The sequence below is a fragment of the Chanodichthys erythropterus genome, chromosome 5 (assembly GCF_024489055.1).
Source record: "Chanodichthys erythropterus isolate Z2021 chromosome 5, ASM2448905v1, whole genome shotgun sequence".
In the NCBI taxonomy this organism is placed as follows: domain Eukaryota; kingdom Metazoa; phylum Chordata; class Actinopteri; order Cypriniformes; family Xenocyprididae; genus Chanodichthys; species Chanodichthys erythropterus.
The window spans coordinates 27,643,281-27,669,860 of NC_090225.1; the positions used below are offsets into that span (position 1 = coordinate 27,643,281).

A 26,580-nucleotide genomic window follows, 5' to 3' on the forward strand; every position below is an offset into this window, starting at 1 on the left:
GCTTTACTGTTGTTGTTGATTATTATGATGACATCATAGAGAGAGGGAGATGTAATAAGCTGCATTCACACTAATGCACAGATCTCTTTTGAAATACACTACCTGTCAAAAGTTTGGAAACATTACTATTTTTAATGTTTTTGAATGAAGTCTCTTTTACTCATTAAGGCTGCATTTATTTCATAATAAATACAGAAAAAACAATAATATTGTTAAATATTATTACAATTTAAAATTATGTTTTTCTATTTTAATATACTTTAAAATATAATTTATTCCTGTGATCAAAGCTGAATTTTCAGCATCATTACTCCAGTCTTCAGTGTCACATGATCCTTCAGAAATCATTCTAATATGATGATTTATTATTAGGGATGCTCCGATCGATCGGCCGATAATCATATTTTATGACTCGATCGGTACTCACTAACTTGGCCGATCTCACGAACCGATCGCAATTTGATGACGTCAGCGCGTGAGTGTGAGGACGCGCGGGAACATAGCGCTGCAGACATGTCGTCACCTGTGTGGAATTTCTATGACGTTGCGAGAAACAATGAAAAATTCGCGATTTGCCGTGTATGTTCTGAAGAAATCTCTTGTGGAGGAGTATTGTCCAAAACGTTCAATACGACGAACCTGATTCGGCACCTGAGAACAAGCCACCGCGAGACTTATGCTGAATATGAAAAACTGGCAACTGCAAAAAAGGCAACGGTAACAACTAGTAATACGACTCTCACTCAGCCATCCATTACAGACATTCTGAAAAGTTTTTAAGTTAATTCAGACTACTCCATTTTAGGAGATTAAATGTTTATTTTGTCCTCAACATTTTACTATGGGACAGTTTTTAAGTAAACCTAATGAGCTGCATCACACTTATCCGATTTGTTGTTTTAGGACTTTAAATGTATTTTTCTTGGTTATGTTGTCCTGCTAGGACTGGTATTGGACAATGTTTAAGTTAATTCAGACTTCTCCATTTTAGGAGATTAAATGTTTATTTTGTCATCAACATTTTACTATTGTACAATTTTTAAATAAACCTTGTGGGCTGCATAAGACTGCTTCATTTTGTTTGTTTGTTTTTTTCTGTGCAGGAACACCATTTTAAAGGCATATTAAAATATTCACTGTATAATGAATAATTGTTGTGATTTAGTGCATTGTTAAAACTATAGTTGCATTACATACATTACCATAAAAATGGAACAAAAATAAAATAAAGGCAACATCTATAGTATTTTTTTATCTGGAGAAAAGGTGATCAAAGAGCTTACAAATCAGTGAAGCATTGAAATCGGTACTCGGTATCGGCTGATCACCATGACAAGAAATCGGTACTCGGTATCGGCTGCCAAAATCCTGATCGGAGCATCCCTACTTATTATCAATGTTGGGAACTTTTTTTCAGGATTCTTTGATGAATAAAAAGTAAAATATATATATATATAATATATATATATATATCAGCATTTATTTAAAATAGAAATCTTTTGTAAAAATATACACTACTGTTCAAAAGTTTGGGGTCAGTCTTTTTTTTTTTTTCTTTTTTTTTTTTTAAGAAATTAATACTTTTATTCAGCACGGATGTGTTAAATTGATAAAAAGTGATAGTAAAGATTTAAATTGTTAGAAAAGGTTTATATTTTGAATAAATGCTTTTCTTTTTAATCTTTTATTCATCAATGAATCCTGAAAAAGTATCACAGGTTCCAAAAAAATATTAAGCAACACAAGTGTTTTCAACATTGATAATAACTGTGTATCAAATCAGCATATTAGAATGATTTCTGAAGGATCATGCGACACTCTGTTTGATCACTTAAGACATAACTGACTGTGTTTACATTAATTACACGTCATAAAAGCAATTTGACATGCAAGTACTTAAACGGAATCGCCCACAGCCGCATGACCGGGCACTATTCACAAAGTGCGTGTCAGCATTTGAATTGAAACATAACAACATAACTGAGGCAGCGCTGGTAGAGTATTTGTTAGGAAAATACTGGCAGGTATGGAAGGATATTCCGTGGGCGAGACGACACAACTCAAGCGACAGCAAAGCACGTGTTTTGTCATAGTGCAACCTGTGCGATGAATCACGCAAATGGTCTTGTAATTCGCTTCAACCTTTCCGAACTTTATTAAAGATTATTTTGTGGGTGGTTCGAGTGGTGTGTGTGTGTGTGTGTGTGTGTGTGTGTGTGTGTGTGTGTGTGTGTGTGTGTGTGTGTGTGAGAGAGAGAGAGCACATGCAGCGCTATCGCACATCTGTAGTTAAAAACTAAGCTCAGAATCGATCCAGACTTGTTAGAGGGAAAATCTTTTCTCCCATCTCTATTGAACAACACAATATTAGATAGATTAAACATAAACTGTGCTTTCCTGTAGGCCAGGCATATGCGTAGAGTCCCAATTTGATGCTTCCTCTGCAGACTGCTTACTCTCAGGTGTCACATGACGAGTGTGTAATCGCAGCCTTTGCGATTTAAAAAAAAAAAACATGTTTTATCATATCGCGATATTATCGCAAATGCGATTAATCGTTCAGCCCTACTGGCTAGCGCACTTCCCATAATGTTTCCATAACGAAGAGTAGGCGTCTTTTGTGACTGTTTGAACACATTCGAACACATGAGTGTCTGCACTATGAAAGCAATGCTTTTTCAACTACCTCTGGAAGTGGTCAAAAGTGGACAAGCTCAAAACATTTTACACCCCATTTACACCTGTATTTAGCATCGTCCACTTGTGATCCAACCAAAACGCATCTTAATCCCAGGTGTAAACATGGTCTTAGTCAACAAAGCTTTACAGTGACATAAATTGTTGTAACTTTCTATTAGTCTAAGAATCCTGCAAAGGCCAACATTTTCACGAAGATTTTAAGTAATATTTCAACATTGATGATAAGAATGTGTCTTGATTACCAAATCAGCATAAAAGAATGATTTCTGATGGATCATGTGACAATGAAAACTTTTGAATGGTAGTGCATATCAATTAGAGACAATTTAAAGTCAACATTATTTAAAGTTAAAGATCGTAAAATACGCAGAAAAGGTGTACACAATCTGGTTTGTTGGCAGAAAAAGATAAAAAGTGATGTCATATATGATGTAGGGCTGGAAATTACAGCTGCCATTTTGAACAATACAAAAAAAAAAGCAGCTGAAAGATGACATGCATTGTTCAATTATTTATCTTGCTCATGTAAAATTAATCTGACTCCATTAAAGTTGTTGTTAATATATAAAATCTCCTCGTCCAACAGAAAATAATTTCTTTAAGCGCTCATTGAAAACCATAGGATTTATCCTGAAGGCTCAGATCACATGATTGTGCATTTATTAATCAACACAAGTTAAAAATAAAATGTCACAGTGAAAGAGGTTGTGTGGTTGCTGAGGTCCACAAAGCACCATAAGATTGTCATAAAAAATCACCCGAATGAATCATGCATGATGCGACCGGTTCTGACACATGCCGCACTAGTGCCTTTTGGCATCATTGATGTCAAACCTGGTGCAATGCATTAACACACCGTTTATGACTCAAATGAGATTCTCATGATGTTGGAGAGACAGAGACAGCCTCTCCTTAATGCATATTCAAATGATAGTTGTATCTCAAACATCTCTTCTGAGGTCATTACATTTCTGTTCAGAATGAGCTGTAAAATGATACCAAACATGTCAGAGAGATCTATTAAAAGAATACTAAGTGTTGAGAGGAAATCTGAGATTTCCCAGATACTCATGTGGAATGTGCACACAAATGTTTCCCGGGCATGGCAAGGTGATGGGGATGATGAACAGTCTTCAGTATGTGTATTGAAGAGTCTTTTACACTGGTGTAGTAAAATGAGAAGCAGCGTCCCGCATTGAAATGCATGAGAATGCTGTAGAGTTTTGCCCTTTACAGCTACAGTGGTGTGAACTCTATCTGTTTCTCATGTCAGTGGCATGCATTTTTCATGTATTTCATCGCCTCGCTTATTTTGCAGGATCCTGCAGCAGCAAAATGAAGACATCCGTCGCCGGCTGACCCAGACCACTCATAAGATGGAGGCCATGGAGACGGAGTTTGAGACCAGTCGACATTACATGCAGGCGGAGTTGGGTCGAACCAGAGACGACCTGGAGAAAATGAGAGACAAGTTCAGAAGGTCAGTTGTGCGGTGTACTCGCACTCCCACTTGATTGTCCCGCTTTCTTTGGTTGAAAGAAATGAATACTTTTATTCAATAAGAATGCATTCAATTAAATTGAATCAAAAGTCACAGTAAAGACTTACATTGTCACAAAAAAAATCTATTGCAAATACCGTAAATGCAGTTCTTTTAAACTTTGTATTCATCAAAGAATCCTGAAAAAGAACATGTCTCAGTTTATGTGAAAATGTGAAGCACAACTGTTTTCAACATTGATAATAATCATAAATGTTTCTTGAGCAGCAAATCATCATATTAGAATGATTTCTAAAGGATCATGTGACACTGAAGATGATGCTGAAAATTCAGCTTTGATCACAGGAATACATTACATTTTAAAATGTATTAAAACATTTGTATTTTACGTTGTAATAATGTTTCACAATATTACTGTTTTTACTGTATTTTTCATAAAGTAAATGCAGCCTTGGTATGAACATGGGAAATGGTAGTATGTCTATAACCAATGGACAATTACTTAAACAAAAAAGATGTGAAGCTGATAATTGGCTGCTAATTAATCTCTTGACAGCCGTAGTATTTTCTTTCTTTCTTTTTTTTTCTTCTTTTTTTTTTACTTTCTTGGTATGCTTCTTGGTAGCATGTACCCCTGGCACTGATCTGAACATTACAGAAGTCACTATATCCACAAGTTTATAAAATAAGCTCTCTGCATTCACTTGCCTGGTTTCCCTTTCTCGTTTCTTAAAAAAGAAATCATTGTAGAAGCTACTTGAACTGTCTGAAATATAAGATTCACATTCTTCATTTGTCGTTGGTTGCTACAAAATAATATTTAAGTAAATATTATTTAGAAAATTACACAAGAAAATCCTACACATAAAGAGTAAAGAGTAGCATGTATCTTTATTTACCAGCTAATTCTGGAATGCTGAAAAGGGGAAACTTTTCATTATTTAACAGCAGGAATTTGAGTTGGTCACTTTTATTTACACATTTAAAGGCCAAAAATCAGCTTTTTCCCCAAATTCCTTTAATTGGCTGTTTTAATTTTACTAAGTTTACTCAATTTTAACGGTCCAACTGAAATCATGAAACACACAATTTAGCAGCAATTTATTAAAGATTTTACAAAAATGATATTTTTAGGGCCCCATGAAATGTTTTATTTCTCCATTTGAATTTTTCTGGATTAATGGTTTAATTTACTTTTATTAATTAAAAAGCATGTGTAATAAATTGCATTTATACAACTTTAACAATTAAGTATATATATTTTTTACATAAATCAAAGGGCCCTATAAAAAATGTATTTTAATTTTTTGGATTTATGATTTAATACAGATTTATTATTTTTAAAAAAATGATGGTAGTCAAATAAATGAATGAAACAATAACTATTTAATTCCTCTTTTAAGATGTTATCAAATGAAAATGTAACAATTTCTTCTGGTTTTGCCAAACGAAGTACTGCACCACAGAGGTTTACTGTTATTAAAACATGGGGGGAAATTGTGTGAGATTCCTTTAAAAAAATAGTTTTTTTTTATTATTATTATTATTATTATTATATTACTTAAAAATATGCATTCTGCTGCATAAAGTAATATATGTATGTCACATTTACAAGTTAAAACAAACTTATTTCATCAAGTTGTTTTGAAGATCTTTGAGTCTCTGTGTATCAGGCAATAGTTTTCTCAATGAAATGGTGAAATGCTGGAGAAATGAAGTTGTTTATGTCAGAAACTTGAGTATGTGCAGTAGAACATGCAGACTTCATATTTAAATAGAAGTCTTTTTGTGGATCAATACTCACAGACACTATGGGAACACTATTTGATTAAGTGTACAATCCTACATTTGATTTATTCATCCAAAACTGGCCAAATTCCGTGTCATTCCGAGTTATACTGTAAATTCCATTTTTAAGAGTCCACAATTCCGTCCATGTTTTTCGCATCCTGGAAATTATAGAGCACTAAAGGCCAATTCACACCACACAGACAAATGTCAACAAACAAGTTGGCAGCTGGATTTAGAATTAATGAATAATAACTGTGATGTTCACACTGCCCCAAAAGACACCATCAAACACAAATTGAACATTGTCAGTCAGGTGAAAACAAACTCTGACCAACTCCAACAGACACCAACAGGGGTAACACACTGATCAAACATGTCTGTGCGGTGTGAATTGGCCTTAACATTTTCACTGACTGCAAAATGTCTTCCATTATGAATCCTCCATGTTCAGGAAAGAGGTGGATAAAATATCTTTTACTTACTGAAGTTGCAGGCGTAGATGAGGGAGGGAGATGAGACGAGACATGCAATGGACTGCAATCCATTTTTAATGATTATGATCAAAGCAGCTAAATTAATGAGCTCTTTGTAGTTATATGAAGCTGGCAGGCAGCACTTTAATCCCCCTGACCGGCGGCTGTGTAGTTGCAGGACCCCTGCTGCAGGACTCACTACAAAGCACAGCAGGATTGGCAATGCAAAGCATGCTGGTCAGGCGGACACAGTCCGTGGGAAGACGAGGGGACTGCAAACGTGCCTAGATGTTAACCACATATAAAGCATCTGGAAGGACCTCCTTTCCCAACAGTATTTAATATTTTTATTGTCGAAGGGCAGCAGAGTTCTCGCCTCACACAAAGCCAGTCATAAAAAATGTAATGCTTATGGTTCCAATTCCACACATTGATTCCATTAACAATTCTTTCAGGACTTTTTTTCACATTTCAGGCAGCAAGTTCACATGAATGCAGACATTGAAGATTCAATAGGTTTTTTGCACATGACGTCATTGCTGATGACGTGCTGGAGGGCAGGAGGTGAATTTTCTATATACTGTAGGAATCCTATCACAAACTCAAAATTCCTATTTTGCTTCATTTATGGTTGCTTAAATCGATCAAACCAAGAACCCACAAGGAGCTTTTATCATTTACGTAACTTTTATCGTTTTTTTAACTTTAACAGTTTTAATAGTGTTTTGCGTCTGCTGATACTAAAATGAATATGGATACCTTTTTTGTTTTTGATTTGGTTAAATATTCACATTCTTCATGGTATTGTTTGCAGGGAAGAGAAGATATTTTATCCCATTGGATGGTAATTTGTTTTTTTTACTTAAGTTTTGTAGAATTCCATTCACAGTGTTGATCTGGTTACCGTGAAATTAGTGTCACGCGCTGCTACTTCAGCCATCATATGGTAGAAAAATTGACAGAAGCTGACAGAAGTCGATCCATTTCTTTGTTGGAAAGGTGTAAATGTAACTGTAGTTTTAATGTTGTCTTTGTAAATATTCACTTTCCCACATGGCCACGGAGGAGAATCGGCTCACATTCAGCGGACAGACACCCTTTTTTACAGTCTGACATACACACTGTATTTTTTATTTCAACAAATGACAACCAAAATCAAACCCATAGAAGCTTGTGAACAGCACTGTAAACCCAAATAAATTGGGCTAGCTCAGTGATGTTCCCAATTTTAAGTAAGCAGAACTATCAAGTTTTGAGTTTGTAGTACTCATACATGTTAATTGCTCCTACCTTGAAGTACTGAGTTAGCTAACTCATACATTTTGATAGCAATTAACATACAATATTTAGTCAATAAACTTTATTTTGAATCCTTGCAAATCAAATGAGTTATTTACTTCACTGTAAAAAAAAAAAAAAAAAAAAATTCCAACATGCTAATTTGCTAACATGTTAACAACAGCATGGCATAGCACTTACTGAGAACAGCAACTTAAAACATGTAACTGACCTGCTCTCATACTAAGCCACATGTGCCACTTGTCACATTGATGGTAACTCTCCAAAAACCCACATTTACCAGAAACTCTTCTAAATTAGCATAACAAAACATTAATCACTGCAAAATACATTATATAACACTTAATTTTAACATTTACTCTCCCTTTCGAGTGTCATGGATAAAGCATCCTGGGAAATAGAAATCCTAGTCCAGTTTCAGTTAAACTTAAGTTAGTCTAAATTAAAAGAAATTAGTTCATAAAACTCAAAACAATGAAACAGTTCAGTTTACTTGAAATATATCAGTTCTGTGAACTTGAAAGAAAAATAAAGTTCTAAATACTCATAACAGTTAATTTAACTGAAGTAATTTGTTCAATTTAAGTTTGTCCTACTCAAACCAATTAAGTATTTTGAGTGTTAGTGTTTACAGTGAGTTCTGAAGCGGCTGCGTACAAGTTATACTTGCAAGTGAGAGTCATACTTGCAAATGTAATGTTAATTATTAAACCAAAACAAAATATAAAACTTTCAAAAACACTCCGCAATGTGATTATTTTATTGAGTGATAGGGAGTGGGTTCAATCAGTGACATTATAGATTTGCTATACGCCGTCTTCCCGTCACCTCAACCTGCTTTCCTTAGTGTTTTTACACATAGAAAAGGCGAAAATTGTATTACACCATCCAGTTTTTCCCTGAACGATGATGTGAGCTCCTGTTGCAATTCTCGATTCAGCATGAATGACCTACAATGGTGACATTTTTCACAATCACAAAATCAAAATACTGCCCTAATGTCAGCGTGATATAAACAAACCAGACTAGAAATGAACACCACATGACGGCAGCTTCACATTCTCTATATCTGCCATCTTGATGGCAGTCAAGTCTTTTAGTTCAGTAGAAAAATTGCTCCTCTTCATTACATAAGGATCACATCCAACATATGTGGTGATTTTCTGTTTATACCTTTCTAAACCAGCACAATACTGACTTTTCTCCGTCTCTTCCATTCTAATTTTCTCTTCTTGCCCTCCACCCAAAATTCCACACGTCACCAGAACCACATGATTGCAAACAACCTATAAAGGAGCCAAACAGCATGATTCCAATTTTTTCTAGAAACAGTTCTCAGTTCAATGCTACTACACCCACTCTTGATTATTCGCTCTGGATGTAATAGGCCACAGCAGTGTAATTGTGAATTGTTTTGTTCTTTTTTGGATATTTTAAGTGGACCGTCACAGGTTTTTTTTAATCATTTAAATTTTTTTAGAATTTGGTTTCAATAATTGCTACAATGTTAATTAAATTGGATCAACAAATGTTGCTCTGTTGTACCCTAAAAAACATTGTGCCTGACAGCGTAGGCTTCAGGAAATAAATAAAAAACAGGCAATCAAGCAGCTCTATTGTCTGGCAAATGCCTTGAGTTTTTGGCGGCTAATTAAGGAATGCATTTGAGACCCCTAAGTGACTGTAATATGTTACTTTCATTACAGGTAAAGCAGGAGAACAGAAGAGTGGCAAACCTGTGCCTGATTTTAATGAGCACAAGCTCACTGCGAGGCTGTTCTATTTGTGTGAGGATTTACTCACTGTAATGACCACTTCATCTCTGTGTTGCCTCTGGCATGCAGACAGGCTGATTTTTGTGTGAACAAAGGCGAAATATTGTACAGATCACTGTATAGATTTTGAAGAATGATTATGAAGACAAACTTTTTTCTTTGGATGCACTAATAATGCTCAATAAGGCCAAGAACATATTTTCCTTTTTTAAGGCCTGTTAATACTAACATGAATTTTCAGCATTTCGCTGCTTATAAAAAAAAACTCTTTGCTTATCATGATGCTTATATATGCTATTTGTATTTTTTCTCTTTTTGATATTTGTCATAATTGCCTTTAATTATGTGTTCATTGTTCAAAATTTTGCTATAAAAACATAAGTAAGTTGAACCCTCCGAAGCCATGTGGAGGTACGTTTATGATAGATAGATGCACTTTTTTTTTTCACTTCAAACAGGTGGTTTCCATACACTGCCATTATAAAGCATCAGGGTGACTGTTAATATAACTCCAGTTGTTTTCATGTGAAAGAAGAAACATATTATAGACTTGGATGGCTTGAGGGTGAGTAAATCACGGGGTAATTTTCATTTTAAAGTGAACTAATTCTTTAAGGCACCCACACACAAGATTTTGGGCCCAATTCTCCCCTTCTGACAATCCTAGGTAAAGTCCTGATTATCTTGATGGTTCAACAGATTATCTTTAATAACAGGGTTTCCGCGGGGTCTTAAAAAGTCTAAAATTCTGAACTTTAAATTCAAGGCCTTAAAAAGTCTTAAAAACGGCCAGATTTTCATCCGAGGTCTTAAATTTCATTTAGTCAGGTCTTAAATTTGTTTACCCATTTCCAGAAACGCTACCTGCTGAAAGTTATTACAAAGTAGCATAAAAGTAGCGAGTCGTAGTTCTTTCTGGGTATATTGGTGTTGGTATACGCGGTGATAAAACTACAAATCCCGTGATAAATGCAATACCTGCCCGCGAAATACGTCTGCGTCTCCTCGAGTTTGTTAAAGTTCGGCTACGTGTGGAAAATGGGAAAGTGTACTTTCAACGAGACATGGCTAGATCACAGCGATTTCTGCTGTTGGTTACAAGCGGTACCCAGCTCCAGGTACGAGGCTCACTGCAAACTTTGAAGAAGAAAAAAAAAAATCAGTTAGAGAGTCTGGGTGTGAAGCGGTGTAAAGGCGCTGGAGTCACACGCCAGAGCGGAGAAACACAAGCTAGCCGCAAAATCCCTTCAGCGGACTCGGCCAATTAGCCTCACCACTGCCGTCGTCCTCCTCAATGCCTGGTCCCTCCGGTCTCCAGCGCAATATCATCACAGCTCCGTCGAACAGTCTTCGGGGTACTTTTGGAGCGTCTGACACATCGAAAGCCGAGGTGATTTGTATACTACACACGGTGACTAAACAAACACCACTCATTTAATAGCAACAGTGAGATTAGCGATCTCTTCCAAGTGATGTTCCCTGATTCAGTAATCGCGAAGCCGTTCTCTTGCGGGCCCAACAAGATCACTTATGGCGAGATTTGGATTGGGGGAGTTTATAAAGAGGGAATTGATTCGTACTCTTACCGGGCCTTATGTCGTAATGTTCAATGAAAGCCAAAATCAGACCACCAGGACCATTGTTCTGGAACAATGGAATTAAGTCGAGGTACCTGGGCTCACAGTTCATGGGACAGTGCGGGACACACACACACACACACACACACACACACACACACACACACACACACACATATATCAGGTAATCCATGTTAGATAGATACTCTAATTATCCCGAGGTAAGTATCTATCTATCTAACATGGATTATCTGGTGTGTGTGCTACATTGGTTGTTACATGGGTTGGAGTAGCCTGTTAAATCTTTATTAGGCTATTAATATGCTGTTTTGTAATGTAAATAAATATGAGATGAAATCTATTCTATTTGAGGGCAAGTTTGTTTTAGCCTATTTTCAGTTTGGGCCTAAGGTTTTGGGCATTTGGCACATTGTGTGTGGAAGGTTACTAATGGGATTGCTTTATCTGTAAATTAAATTAATGCTTTTTCAATGACGGAATTCATTGAAATAAAATGATTTTTTCAGAATTTCTTTGATTTGAATATTTTTTGGTAATGCGTCGTGTAGGTCTTAAATTTCAATCTTTATGTTCTTAAAATGTCTTAAAAAGGTCTTAAATTTGACTTACTGAAACCTGCATAAACCCTGAATAAAACACTTGAGCAAATGCACACCATCCAAGGTGCAGGTCAAAGATAGCAAATTTGTATAAAGGAGATGTGACCGCACTCTCACTTCCATATATTTTATTATACCAACCTTTCGGCAAAAAGCCTTTGTCAAGGCGTGAAGACAGAAGCATAACACGACTTCATCTAAGCCTTTTTAAATTAATACAAAGTTTCATTAAAGTGTAGATGGCACTGGCTGATAGGTCCTTAACTCATTATCTCATAACGCAACTGATTGGTTGCTGTTGCATTAATGGCAATGGCAGTTTATTTATATAGCATAATTAAATACAACCTTACATTGTCCAATGTGCTTTACAATAGCTAAAAACACAGAAAAACAAAAAGTAAAAAAAAAAAAAGCATACACAGAGAATTGTAGAAAATACCATAAAATAGACTAGAATTAGTGCTTCAGTGTTATAATATAACAATAAAATACAATGTAAGGGTGCTTCAACATGTATTATATGCTTTGTCAAACAAATATGTATTTAACTTAGATAAAGATGAAGCCAGTCTAATCGAAATGGCCAATTCATTCCAGAGTCTGGGGTCAACTATAGAAAAGGCACAATCCCCCCTACATTTTAACCTTGATTTGATAGACAGGAGTCTCTGATGACCGAAGTGATCTTGTTGGATGGTGCTAAGTCAAAAGTGTGGAAAGGTAAGGTGGAGCCATTCCACTTAGAGATTTATAAACGAGTAGTAATATTTTAAAATCCACTCTGTAGTGTACTGGTAACCAGTGTAGGGAACGTAAAATAGCAGCCAATGAGCTGTTGCTCAACATTCAAATACGTGGCAGTATTTGCTGTAGCAGTCTGCAGTGCACTTTCAGAAACTTCCCCAGCTCCACCTGTATAGATCTACTGCAGAGGTTACACATGTATGTTATTTGTGCAGCAGCAGCATGTATTACATGCTCACAGCAATGTCTGTGAATTTAATGGCAGTAGCAAGTCTCTGTTCTTGCTCTGCAGCAGCGAAGCAGATCTAAATACATTACATTATCATGTCCATTACCATGCCAATCTCTCCAAGAGTTGTCATGACAGAAATGAGAGTTAGTTAACATGTAGCTGCTTTTAGAATGTCTAAAGTGGACCATCAAAATCAAGCATAACCAAAATCCTTAGCGTTGAGACAGAAACTTCGCACCTTGTTCGGACACAGTGTTATAAATTCAGTTTAAGATTATCGGATCTGAGTGCAGATTCTGATCATTTAATCTCTCATTGGCCTGATATGCCCCTGATGGTCTGAGTGCAGCACTTTGCGATCGAGTCGGTGTATAATTTGGCTGCAATCATGCCACTTTATCTCCAATCAGGATGCATCTCTGGCTTATATGTTTTCAGACGGCAGAGAGATTGAATTACCCAGCACTCCTTCCATCAAAAAAGTGTGGTGCTCACATTTGCTGCTCCATTTCCCCGCCTGCCACATCCGAAACCTGCATGCCAGCTCTCCGCAGATAATAGCCTAATTGGATCGTAATTGTTTAGTGATTCTGCAGCGTGGGCGTTTGAATGCGATCTCTGATCTAACTTTGTAACATTGTCACATGCGCTGTGCCGATTTACACCTGGCGCTGGGGCCTCTGGGAACCCTTGGATGAGAGGTATTGTTATAGATGTTTGTTTGTTTACTCAGTTACCCATTTATTTTTTGTGTTTTTATTGAATATATTTTGCTTCTGAGTCTGTGCAGTTGGACCTTCCCCTCCTCTGTGATTCAGAACCGTCATCAAGCAGCAGTAATTATTGCGCACATTTTGCATTCCATCAGCCCCGGCCGTCTGCAGCTAGAGTTTATGACCGCGCTCAGTGCAAATCACCGCAGCTCGCTAAAATGAATTGATTAAATTCTAATTGTTATGAAGCGAGACGGTGAAAGTCTCTTATGATCTGCCAGGCTGTGAAACCGTATTGATCCACAAGAGGAAAAGAGTGATTGAGATGGAGGGTTCTGCTGTAAACCAAAAGGCAGAATGGAGATGATGTGGCATGCAGGCCAGATGGCCTTTGTAAGCATAAATTCTGTGTTTGAATTGGTGTTTCCTTCAAAACGTTTTATGAGCAGAAGTCTTGGCGCCTCGTGCTGAATCTCAGAGTTGATTCAATAAGGATATAAAATTACAAGGCATCAACATCACCCCATGTAGCCCACCCCTCATTTCTTGGAGCTTTGGTCTTTAATACCCTTTAACCTTTGAAAAAAAGTAGTGTAAATTATTACTATAACTCTTTCTCTCTTCCTTAAAGCACAAAAGGTAAGTTTTTGAAGGATATCCTGGCTACATTTTTTTCCATAGAAGGAAAAAGGGTTGGGTCCAGTGTTAATTTCGTTGACGAATAATTTTCGTCATAATTTTCGTCAACGACATTTTTTTCACGGACGAAAACGAGACGATGACTAAATAAAAATGCGTTTTGAATGACTAAAACTATGACTAAAATCTACTCTAATTTTCGTCAACGAATAAAAACGAGACGAAAATGAAAGAGAGGGACGATTTGGGAAGATATCCAGTCAGGACTGCTGTCCTGTGTGGAAGATGCGCACATTTGAACTGTAATGTGCTGATCTAACCGCGGGAAACGCGGCGCTGTTGCGCGCTCTACAGGCTCGTGCAGCAGCTCATCTGACTGCTGCGCAATTAATGAATAGCGCACATTTATGCCATCCGATTGCTTATAAGCTAATGTTGATGAATTATGACAATGTTTACTACACAATGTTTATATGGTAGCATGTTTTAGACGGTTGAAAGAATGCATATTTATCTCCCTCATGAGCAGCCTGCTACAGTGCAGACTGCAGACATTTCAGAATAAGAGTCACGGTGTATTTCGGGATGGTTTATAATTATTATTTTTTTCCTGGTCATTATTGTTATTTTGTTTAAACAATAAACTGTATTTAATTTATTTTCTGTTTAATTCATAGTAAACTACTGTATCTTCTGTCACAGGAAGGAAAGACTAAGAACATTATTTGACACATTATTCAATATATTTTACAAGTATTATAGTTATTAAAGTAGTTATTATAGTTAACTAAACCTAAAACCAAAGAAATCTTCATTACTTTAAATAAACATTAACTGAAATAAAAGATAAATATATAAAAATGTAAACTTATAAAAATGTAAACTTAATAGTTTCTAAGCTTTAGCTTAACCTGAGGTATTAAAATAAACAAAAAATAAAAAGTTATAGACATTTAAAAGCAAAAACTAAAAGACATAAACAAAAAATTACTAAAACTTTTAACTAAAATTACAATGAAAGCAGGAAAAACTAAAAATCAAATCTATTTTTTTTTTTTAAATGAAATCTATAATAGTAGCCTACCTCAATGATAAGTGTGTCAATCCCTGAAAAGTACTGAATTTTGCTCTTTCACGTGTTTTTGCACTTGAACGGTCAAAAACCGTCCGCTTTGGTGAGCAAAGTACAGTTGGGTGAACATAAACAGTTTGGGGAATATCAGATGTACCTATATCAGTGTATTGGATCTGTGGAAGCATTTTTATTGGAAATGCTTAATGCTTACAATTTAACTAAATTAGATTTTAGTCGACTAATTCTACTGTAGATTTAGTCGACTAAAATCTTATGATATTTAGTCGACTAAAACTAGACTAAAACTAAAACAATTTCCAATGACTAAAATATGACTAAAACTAAATGGCATTTTAGTCAAAAGACTATGACTAAAACTAAATCAAAATTTGCTGTCAAAATTAACACTGGTTGGGTCTGTCAAGCTCCAAATTAATAAAGAAATAAAATAGTAGCATAACATCACAATGCCTGTTCATTTCAGTTATATGGAAAAGAGCGGTCAGGATAGTTTTCAGAAATAGACAGTCATATTATGAGAGATTTTTTGTTTTGGGTGAAATATACCTTTTTGTTTCCATATAAAAGTGGACGTCACTACTATATATAGTATCCAAAAAGCACAATGTATAATAAGCAGTATGACAAGGGATGCACCGATCTGATTTTTTGGGGCCGATACCGATATTTCCAACAAACAATTATTGGCCAATACTGAGATTTGTCACTTCCTCTCTTATTTGAAATTTTGTCATCAAAATAGATAGTATTTTGATCATGTTTTAAATAAGCAAAGTTCAAAAACACCTGCATTAAAATATACTAGCTACTTTATTGCTGCATCATCAAATAATTTTTAATGAACATGGATTGGATCCATTTAACATTCAACACGCCTACATAAAGACAACAGAACACAGATACATATGAAATAAACAGTGCTTTTTAGGTAGGTTTAAAAGTTTTCATGTACAGAAATAAAGTAAACAAATGTAAAATAACACTGCATATTCTTCACTGTATAAATAATACACATATTAATCCTTCTTTATTGTTACAGATTTTATTGTGATTAATCTTCTAATTTGTTTTTGTATACATTTTAATATATTTTTTGTAAGATTAAATATGTATTAGATCTGCACTCTCCTTTACTAAGGTGGGGAAAACGGATGCAATAAACTTTATAAAACATCAGTAAAGGTTTGGTCATCATTCGGATGGGGTCCGCTACACTTATGAAAGTTACAAAAGTTATTTAGTCAAGAATAGTTTACGATCTTTTGTGAGTTTGTTATTTGATTAACTTTAAAGCGCAGACAGCAGCACTAGGATTATGCAACATTCATTACACAACTCAGTGCCTTCACACAGTTAATTAATAAACCATAGGTTTGTTATATCGGCCTTTTTTCTGCTACAGCCAATATGCCGATGGTTGTAAATTGAGCAAAAATCAGCCAATAAATATCGGTAGCCGGTGCATCCCTACTTAAAACACAATATTCATAAAACAGTAGGGTTGTCAAAAGTTGTTCAAAAGCAGTAGGGTTGTTATGAAATTTTAAAAATTTAAAGCATTAAAACCAGCATTTCCCTCTAGCATTTTGTGCATTGTTGAGCAGATTTTTTAAATACCTCTGATTGACCACTGTGTTCACGTGCTCAACAGATATGTCTGTGAATAGACGTCTTTGACGCTCTTCACCCAGCGCTTACAGATACACACGGGAGCGTTTGAAAGCAGGCATCTTTCAGCGGATCCCTAATATATCTGCTGATGGACGGACCCGCTGATCACGTGCTCAACAGATAAAGCTATTTTTAAAACATGTTTTTGAAGCGTGATCATTGAAGCCCATCACAGACCTATCTGTTGAGCACATGAACACAAAGGCCAATCAGAGTTGTTTAAGAATCCACTCAAAATGTAATGGAGAAGTGATGTTTTTTCTTTACATTTCTGTATTTTTGACAACCCTAAAAAACAGTAAGCAAAAAAAATGCTCTGATAATGTATTGCTTTTACTAAGAATTTTGAAATTCACATCCGATGGACACTTTTGGGCAAATTTGGGCACATTGTTTCACAATGAAATGGACAAAGAAACAATTTAGTCAACTGTAATAAAGGGGCAGGGTTTAAGTGGCATATATCGCCAGAGAGAGCTCAGTCGCTTCTCTGGAAGGTCGAGTTGTGACATTTTCATTAAGCATTTCAAGGTCCAAAGAAAAAAACATGGATGAATTGTTCACAATAAGATCTATAACATGCATTTACATAATTTAGAGGGTGAATTTTCATTTAATGGCAGCTAGTGTTGTCAAAAGTACCGGTACTTCAGTACCAAGTCGGTACTGAAATTTTGAAAATGTGACTATACCAGCATTTCTGTAGTACCGAGAATCCGGGTATATTCGGTACCCACTGATAGGGCTGTGGCAGTATTTACGTGAATATGACACGAGTGAAGCACAAAGCTTTGTTTACAGAAGAAATAATAGATTAGCAATTAAATGTGACTTCGCAGCCATGGAAACATTTTGGTTAATGCCGAATGAGAGAGGTCCGTATCGCGATCGTTTTCCGAATCGCGATCTGGTCACCTGATTATCAGAGAATTTAACAATATTCCATTAGTTATTCCACTGAACGTCTGTTTCTTTTCCCAAATCTTCACTCACGCAGGGGATTATAAACGTTTCTTTCGTTCGCATTTAGGCCTATTAGGCTATTCGCATTCTAGAAAAAACACCACAGGACAGAAACCTTTTTGCTTGCACGTCAATTTCTATTTAACACAGTTTGTGCTTGTTATTAGACTTTCTAAGGCGCGTCAAGTTTATTTGTATAGCGCGTTTCACACACCAGTGATTTGTACTTTCGCTTTCTCTGGCAGCGCTAAATCAAACATTGCCTGAATGTCTTGACCCTGCGGAGGATAAAACTCACTCTTCAGACCTTTTACAACAAGTGTCAGTTGTTTGTAACATCAGGAGATAACGAAGATATTATTAAAGAGAAATGGTCTCTTTCCTGCTCGTGTCCCGCATCCCTCTCAAAGCGCAAAGCACTCTATATCAATAACGGGACTTTGGCTATGACGCGTCTTTGTGTGGAAATAAAAAACGAATGCTTTTTGAAATAATATTGAACTTTCGTATTATTTAGGTTACCATTTATTTACCGATATTTATTTCATAGTTTTCAGGCTGTAGTGTTGTTTCACTGACGGAATAGCTAAAATAAACACGCACGTTTGTTACCCCTGTTGAAAAAATAAGCATATGCTGATAAAGTAGGTTTTAAAGCTGGTATTGTAGTTTGAGCTGGTTTGTGCTGGTCCAGGACCAGCTTAGGACTAGCATGGACCAGCAGGACCAGTTTAGGACCAGCATTTGACCAGCATACAGCTTCAAAACATATTGGTACCGTGACAGCACTAATGGCAGCTATAAGGAAAAATGTCCAACTTTGTTGAACGTGAGGTATCATTCATGTCTGTAACACAAACAGGAAAGCAGCACAGTTTAATACATAGGGTTAAAATGTATTTATTTTACTTACTTACAACAATTATATATGTGACATTTGTGTGTATGCACATTCATAAGTTTGTGAGGTAAAACAAACGACATATTTGCGTTTGTTCAATAACTGATATACTACTGTTATGGGTTGAAGTACTAAAATGAAAAAATAAAATAATGCCTTGTCTTTTTATTTGCAATATTTTTCATGCAACACAAAACCTGCCCTTTTTTGCTGTTCAAAACACTTGCACAGAGTCAAGCTTAATGGCTTTTTGTGATGAAAATGTCTTTAAGTGCCTCTCCCTTTCCTCTTCTGGCTTATTCTGTGAATTGCGTTGGCGTTGTGACCACTTGAGAATTTGATTACTTCAACATCAGACACAATCTCTTACAACTGTGTTTGAAATATGAGGTCTTATTATTGCAATAACTTGTGAATATTCTCTACGGCTGGCATACTTCCGCCTTCAGCTTGACTAGCCTTCAGAGAGATGTAACGTTATCTCGTATGTGATGTGAAGGGATGCAGTAACTGCAGAGAAATCTCGTACTGTTTCCTGTGTCCTTTGATGTCAATACCTATATGTCCATCTCAGTCCCACACCAGGATATATCGTATTACATCAGGATATAGCTTTATACCCTGACAGTGACATGCAATTGTTTTGTTTGCCCCCTGCAGACTGCAGAACAGCTACACGGCGTCTCAGAGAGCTAATCAAGACCTGGAGGAGAAACTTCACGCCCTGGTAACCTTTACACTTGACTTCACTTTCCCTTTCTAAAGCCCTTTATCTTAAACACTGATGTCTTTAATTGCCATTTAATTGTTTTGAGTGCTCTAATGACGCCACGCTCAGTCAGTTTGTCACAAGTATTATGAACTGTAATTGAGGAACCTTTTGCTTTGCTTCATTCTCTAGGGACTAACAAACAAGTAACAGTATTCCTCAAGCCACTCATGCATGCTGGAAGTTCATTTTCCACTGGGAAAAAATGTTGTTGAAAGACTAGCAACAGTGATTGTCTTGCTTTGATTCGCTCTTGAGATAAAAACACCATCATTCTTGCATTGTGATTTGAATTGTTGCAGTCCTACTTCAAGCCCTCTGTGAGTTTTGTTTACTCGCCAAGTGCAAAGCCAAATCTGATTTACTTTTGGCTCTTTCTGAATGTTCATTTTGGACCGTGCCTTCATAGAGGAGCTGAGATATGCAAATAATCATGCCATGGATGATCATAGTCACTGGCCTTGTTTCTTCCCACTGCTGTCATCTCACTGCAGTGCAGTTAAAGTTGCCATGAAATCAAAATTGACAATTCTTATTTTTTTATGGAATAAATAAAATAAAAAAATAACTCTTTGCATCCATTGCGACAACTTTGAGTGAATTTACATTCAACCAACAAGCTACATTGAGTTAGAGAAACTTAATAATTTGTAGCATAAACATACAATTTTAAGTTAATTACTCAAAAAATTAAGTCGCTCCAACTAACAGAGTTGTTGCCCTGTAGCCAATTAATATTATCTAGTTCAGTTCAAATCAGCAGCTATCATTGCACGCTAACATAACTTATTTAACATGTATATTTAATGAACATATAAAATATTACTTGTCATTGGCATTAGCGCAGTCATTGCTTATAGAGTCAGTGTAGTGTTAACCTTCATCTATCTACTTTTCAGCACAATGATAACCACTAAAACTTCAACATTCAGAAACTCAAACATAACAGCGTTAAACACTAACAGGTCTTTCCCTTCACTAAAAACAAATACATTAACACTTAATTTAGACATTTATTCTCCTTATCCAGTCCTATGCAAAGCATGTTGGGAACTAGAAACTAGAAAAACCTAATTTCCAAAGTTATCAAGACAATTTCATTGTTACTACAACCTGATTTTTTTTAAAAGCCAATTAAAGGTGCAATATGTAATATTTTTGCGGTAAAATATCCAAAAACCACTAGGCCAGTGTTATATATTTTGTTCACTTGAGTACTTATCGCCAGCAGCCATATCACCCTGTAGCCCAAGACTGGTTGCCCACTGAAGCTAAGCAGGGCTGAGCCTGGTTAGTACCTGGATGGGAGACCTCCTGGGAAAACTAGGTTGCTGCTGGAAGAGGTGTTAGTGAGGCCAGCAGGGGGTGCTCACCCTGTGGTCTGTGTGGGTCCTAACACCCCAGTATAGTGATGGGGACACTATACTGATAAAAAGCACCGTCCTTCGGATGAGACGTTAAACCGAGGTCCTGACTCTCTGTGGTCATTAAAAATCCCAGGATGTCCTTCGAAAAAGAGTAGGGGTGTAACCCCGACATCTTGGCCAAACTTGCCCATTGGCCTCTGTCCATCATGGCCTCCTAATCATCCCTATACACTGATTGGCTTCCTCACTCTGTCTCCTCTCTACCAATAAGCTGGTGTGTGGTGGGCGTACTGGCGCAATATGGCTGCCGTCGCATCATCCAGGTGGATGCTGCACATTGGTGGTGGTTGAGGAGATTCCCCCTTCAATATGTAAAGCGCTTTGAGTGCCCAGAAAAGCGCTATATAAATGTAAGGATTATTATTATTATTATTATTACTTACAATATCCCAAATGTTTCCAACTATTTGTAAATCGTGAGAAAATCGCAATTTTAAACAAGGCTCTGAGACGTGTGAGGAGTCGCCTGTCAATTGCATCATACCCGCGTTACCCTTTCCGGTTTTATTTTGTAGAAACCATGGAAACACCAAAGATGCTTTAATATATTACATGTTTTAATAGACAAGGGAACAACTGTTTTGATATATTTATAGACAGAAAACTAATCATTGTTATATAGCTCAACACGTTTAGTCTTATTGTTTAAATCTAATTTTCTTGATTTTCCGCGAGTAACATGCTTTACCATGCCTCAGAGAAAAACACTGTTTTGTGAAGTAACTAACATAGCATAATCAGATGCAGCTTTATTTTTAGTAACAGTAATACAGCATTTTCTCCATCATACAATACGTTTTAAAATTAATTGCATGACATTTATCAACACAAGCCATCCAGCATTTAATATGATATACTAAAATCGATCTATCTTACTGCAGTGTGCAACAGTGTCTCACAGCAGCCGCCGAGTGAACACACAGAGTAATGTTATAACATTATTTTCAACATGCTTAAATGTATCTAATATGATAAACAGAGCTGTGTTTCCTCATACTCATGACCGGAAAAACGGAAGCGGCGCCGGCGACTGTGTAATAATAAAAGTCCCGCTGCTCGTGAGGCGTGTGTTGATCAATCGCTCCAGCTCCTCGTTCAGCTCCACAACACTCGCTCCTGCTCTGCTTCATACTACAGTAACGTTAATAATCTAATCCCTATTCTTTTGCACCGTCCATTGAGGTGGAGACCACATGTCCCAAGATTCCATGCTCAAACTTGGCGTCATCAAACTACGCCTTTGTTTTGAATAGGCTTCTAGCGACCTCTAGCGGACAGAATTCTTACATACTGCACCTTTAACGCAGAAATTTTGTGCATCATTTTGCCAATGGTGCTTTTTTTCTTAAAGGATTAGTTCACCCAAAAGTGAATAGAAAATTGAGAAATCATCATTTACTCACCCTTTTGTCATTCCAAACCTGATTTGGTAAAAGAAATTTTGAATAGTGGTCAACCTAAATGTTTTTTTCAATGGCTGATATTGATATCTTGCTCGGTGGCCGATATAAAACCGATGTATACATCACATCACATTATTTATTTTAAAGACAATAAATGGTCTATAAAATGCTACACTCTTAAAAATAAAAGCTCCAAAATGGGTTTTTAGCAGTGATGCCATAGAAGAATCATTTTTGGTTCCCAGAAGAACCTTTTAGTGAACCATTTTTCATAGTGTGAAGAACATTTTCAAAATCTACAGAACCTTTTTCCACTATACTGAACCATTTGTGCAATGAAAAGGTTCTATGGATGTAAAAGGTTCATGATGGAACAACAAATGCCAATAAAAATTCTTTATTTTAAGTGTATAATACTTTTATGTGTGTATAACATAATAATGTATTACACAGAACTGTTTAAAAACAATCAACCAATGAAGATGGAGAATTGGAGCTCCTGTGAGTCAGCACTGTCAAAATAAAAGTACCGACTCTGACCAAATATGCCAAATACTGGCTGATATAATCGGCCTTGATTATATACCATTAACCGGTCAAGCACTAATTTTGAATAATGTACATAGCTTATGCATTTAAATTGAATAAAAGCTTTTGAGCTTCAAAAAGGACACAAAAGCTGTTGTATGGCTTCAAAAGACTTGGAATATAATAGTCATATAGAGCACTTATATTTGAAAAGCATGACCAGGATTTTCTCACCTTTAATGTTGCACACACACACAAAAAGTCATGCAGGTTTGGAACGACATGAGGGTTGAGTAAATAATGACTAGTGGACTATTCCTTTAAGTAGATCAAAGATTTTCAAGCATTCCTGTTAAATGTATCACTTATTTATTCTTCATAACATGTTGTAAAACATTTCTGCAGAAAAAAATCAATACTTGTCATTTTGTTTTAGCATTGGCATTCATTTGCCACCCCAGTTCTGTTCAAAAATTCAGTCGAATAAAATCAAAGCAGATCCCACTTCCTTTTTAAAAGATTGATTTGCCATTGATGTTTTTTCCTTTCAATAAAAGAACAAATGCTGAATGACCCGAATGACCACTCTGGTTGTGGTCGTAATGGTTACGGTTTATGGTCATGCTGATGGATCAGTCAGGCATCTTGGTTTTGCATGCTTTTTTCTCTGAAAGCTTTGTTTGGGTGAAAATGTTCTGTGCTTTAGAGCCCTACTACCAAACACAGACAAAGACAAAGTAATTTTCTGAGAACAATCGAGAGGGGAAAATGAATAACATCAAAAGCTAAAGATTGAATAAATGTATAAATTTGTCCCTAAGCCTCTTTCCCTTCATAGAGTATAAAACAATTCCCACTGGATCTTCTAATACATCATAATAACTGTCATAGACTGCAGTCGTCGTCCGACAATGTGATTCAATTATAGGATGAATGCGATATAAAGATTATTTAAATGTGATTGTGCATCACAGAAACAGTGCGTCATGTGTTCAGCGTGATGCATTCATTAAAATATCTTTGGAAGCTGCTGTTGGTTGTTGGAATAAATTGTTAAAGGATTTCATGTTTTATTAAAGCCAATATGAATCTAAATTTCCCCCCGACTCTGCCCTTTTTCAGTTTCCCTCAAATGAAATTTTAATCAAACATGCATCTATAATAAGTTATTTTAGGAATCTTTTATCACTCCTAGGTGGTCTGCAAAATTATCTCTAGAGTAATTTAGCATGACTGGAAAACTTGAGAATGAGACGCTCGCTCTTAATCACGTCTGATGTCTCCATGCATGTATAAGGACAGCATTAGCTCATGATGATTTATGTTCATTTTCAGTTAAATCCCAGTGCTACCTTAGTTCTGCATGGTGAGATCTCATATCCATGACCTCTGCATACAGCTTTGCCAATCACAGGTGAAACAGGTGGCATTCTGCTCGGTAATCTCGTAGCGCTCAGAGGGATTATCCCCGCCGACCTGTTCCACCTCGTGAAGGGCCCATCATTTCTTACCACAGGTGCTCTCAGGACACGAGCTCATTCAGAATGCTGTTTTAGCAAATTCATCTCTATAGATACAATAATGTTTTTTTTTTTTTTTCAATAATTTCTGAAAGAGCATTATAAAATAGATCTTTTCTTGTTTTTTTTTTTTGTTTTTTTTGTTTTTTCAATCTTTTGTTTGCATTGAAGTGCACATTTTGGTTTTGCTATATTGTGAATACTGTCTCTTATGGAAGCTAGTGTGTCCACCATGGAATTGAACAATTTAAAAGATAACTGCGACTTTTCACCTAACAATTCTGACTTTTTTCTCGCAATTGCAAGATATAAAGTCACAATTGTGGGATATAAACTTGACTTTTGTTCTTGCATTTGCGAGTTAAGTCCAATTCTGACTTTATAACTAGCAATTTCAAGTTTATATCTCGCCATTCTGACTTTATATCTCACAATTCTGACTTTACAACTTGCAATTTCGAGTTTATATCTCGCCATTCTGACTTTATATCTCACAATTCTGACTTTACAACTTGCAATTTCAAGTTTATATCTCGCCATTCTGACTTTATATCTCACAATTCTGACTTTACAACTTGCAATTTCGAGTTTATATCTCGCAATTCTGACTTTTTAACTTGCAATTTCGAGTTTATATCTCGCAATTCTGACTTTACGACTCGGAATTTCGAGTTTATATCTCGCAATTCTGACTTTACAACTTGCGATTTCAAGTTTATATCTCGCCATTCTGACTTTACAACTTGGAATTCTGACTTTTTAACTTGCAATTTCGAGTTAATATCTCGCAATTCTGACTTTACGACTTGCAATTTCGAGTTTATATCTCGCCATTCTGACTTTACGACTTGCAATTGCGAGTTTATATCTCGCCATTCTGACTTTACGACTCGCAATTCCGAGTTTATATCTCGCAATTCTGACTTTACGACTCGGAATTCCGAGTTTATATCTCGCAATTCTGACTTTACGACTCGGAATTTCGAGTTTATATCTCGCAATTCTGACTTTACGACTCAGAATTTCGAGTTTATATCTCACAATTCTGACTTTACAGCTTGCAATTTTGAGTTTATGTCTCGCAATTCTGACTTTAAGACTTGCAATTTCGAGTTTATATCTCGCAATTCTGACTTTACGACTCAGAATTTCGAGTTTATATCTCACAATTCTGACTTTACGACTCGCAATTTTGAGTTTATATCTCGCAATTCTGACTTTACGACTCAGAATTTCGAGTTTATATCTCACAATTCTGACTTTACAGCTTGCAATTTCAAGTTTATATCTCGCAATTCTGACTTTACGACTTGCAATTGCGAGTTTATATCTCGCCATTCTGACTTTACGACTCGCAATTCCGAGTTTATATCTCGCAATTCTGACTTTACGACTCGGAATTCCGAGTTTATATCTCGCAATTCTGACTTTACGACTCGGAATTTCGAGTTTATATCTCGCAATTCTGACTTTACGACTCAGAATTTCGAGTTTATATCTCACAATTCTGACTTTACAGCTTGCAATTTTGAGTTTATGTCTCGCAATTCTGACTTTAAGACTTGCAATTTCGAGTTTATATCTCGCAATTCTGACTTTACGAGTTACAATTCTGACTTTTTAACTTGCAATTGCGAGTTAATATCTCGACATTCTGACTTTATAACTCGCAATTCTGACTTTACAACTTGCAATTCTGACTTTTTAACTTGCAATTTCGAGTTTATATCTCGCAGTTCTGACTTTACGACTTGCAATTTCGAGTTTATATCTCGCCATTCTGACTTTAGGACTCGCAATTCCAAATTTATATCTCGCAATTCTGACTTTACGACTCGGAATTTCGAGATTATATCTCGCAATTCTGACTTTACGACTTGCGATTTCAAGTTTATATCTTGCAATTCTGACTTTATGACTTGCAATTGCGAGTTTATATCTTGCAATTCTGACTTTATAACTTTGAATTGCGAATTTTTCATTTAATTTGACGAAAAGTCTGAATTGCGAGATAAAAGGTCTGCTGTTAGTCTCAGCTGAAGTGGTTGCCCAATATTCACAATATAGCAGCACCGTCTCTTATACCTTAATGCTTAAATAACACTGAAACTGACTGAGATTATTAAATCCTTTAGAAGTAGTTTTCGAATTTAGTTTGTGTTAGTTAACTAATGTTAACAAACAAAACCTTAATGTATAGTGTTACTGTTTTTTAATGTTTCTATTTAGCTTTGA

At 36.1% G+C, this 26,580-nt stretch overlaps 1 protein-coding gene and 1 pseudogene across 12 annotated transcripts in view; both read left to right on the forward strand.

The window, feature by feature from the left end:
• Positions 1-26,580, forward strand: part of tjap1 (tight junction associated protein 1 (peripheral)) — a 149,202-nt gene that overhangs the window by 107,619 nt on the left and 15,003 nt on the right. For all 12 annotated transcript variants that reach the window (XM_067386789.1, XM_067386792.1, XM_067386788.1 and 9 more), the window contains 2 exons: positions 4,019-4,180; positions 19,359-19,425. In XM_067386789.1, the coding sequence (XP_067242890.1) occupies positions 4,019-4,180; positions 19,359-19,425 (229 nt within the window). The remainder of the gene's footprint in view (positions 1-4,018; positions 4,181-19,358; positions 19,426-26,580) is intronic.
• LOC137020893 (5S ribosomal RNA) lies at positions 20,691-20,807 on the forward strand (annotated as a pseudogene).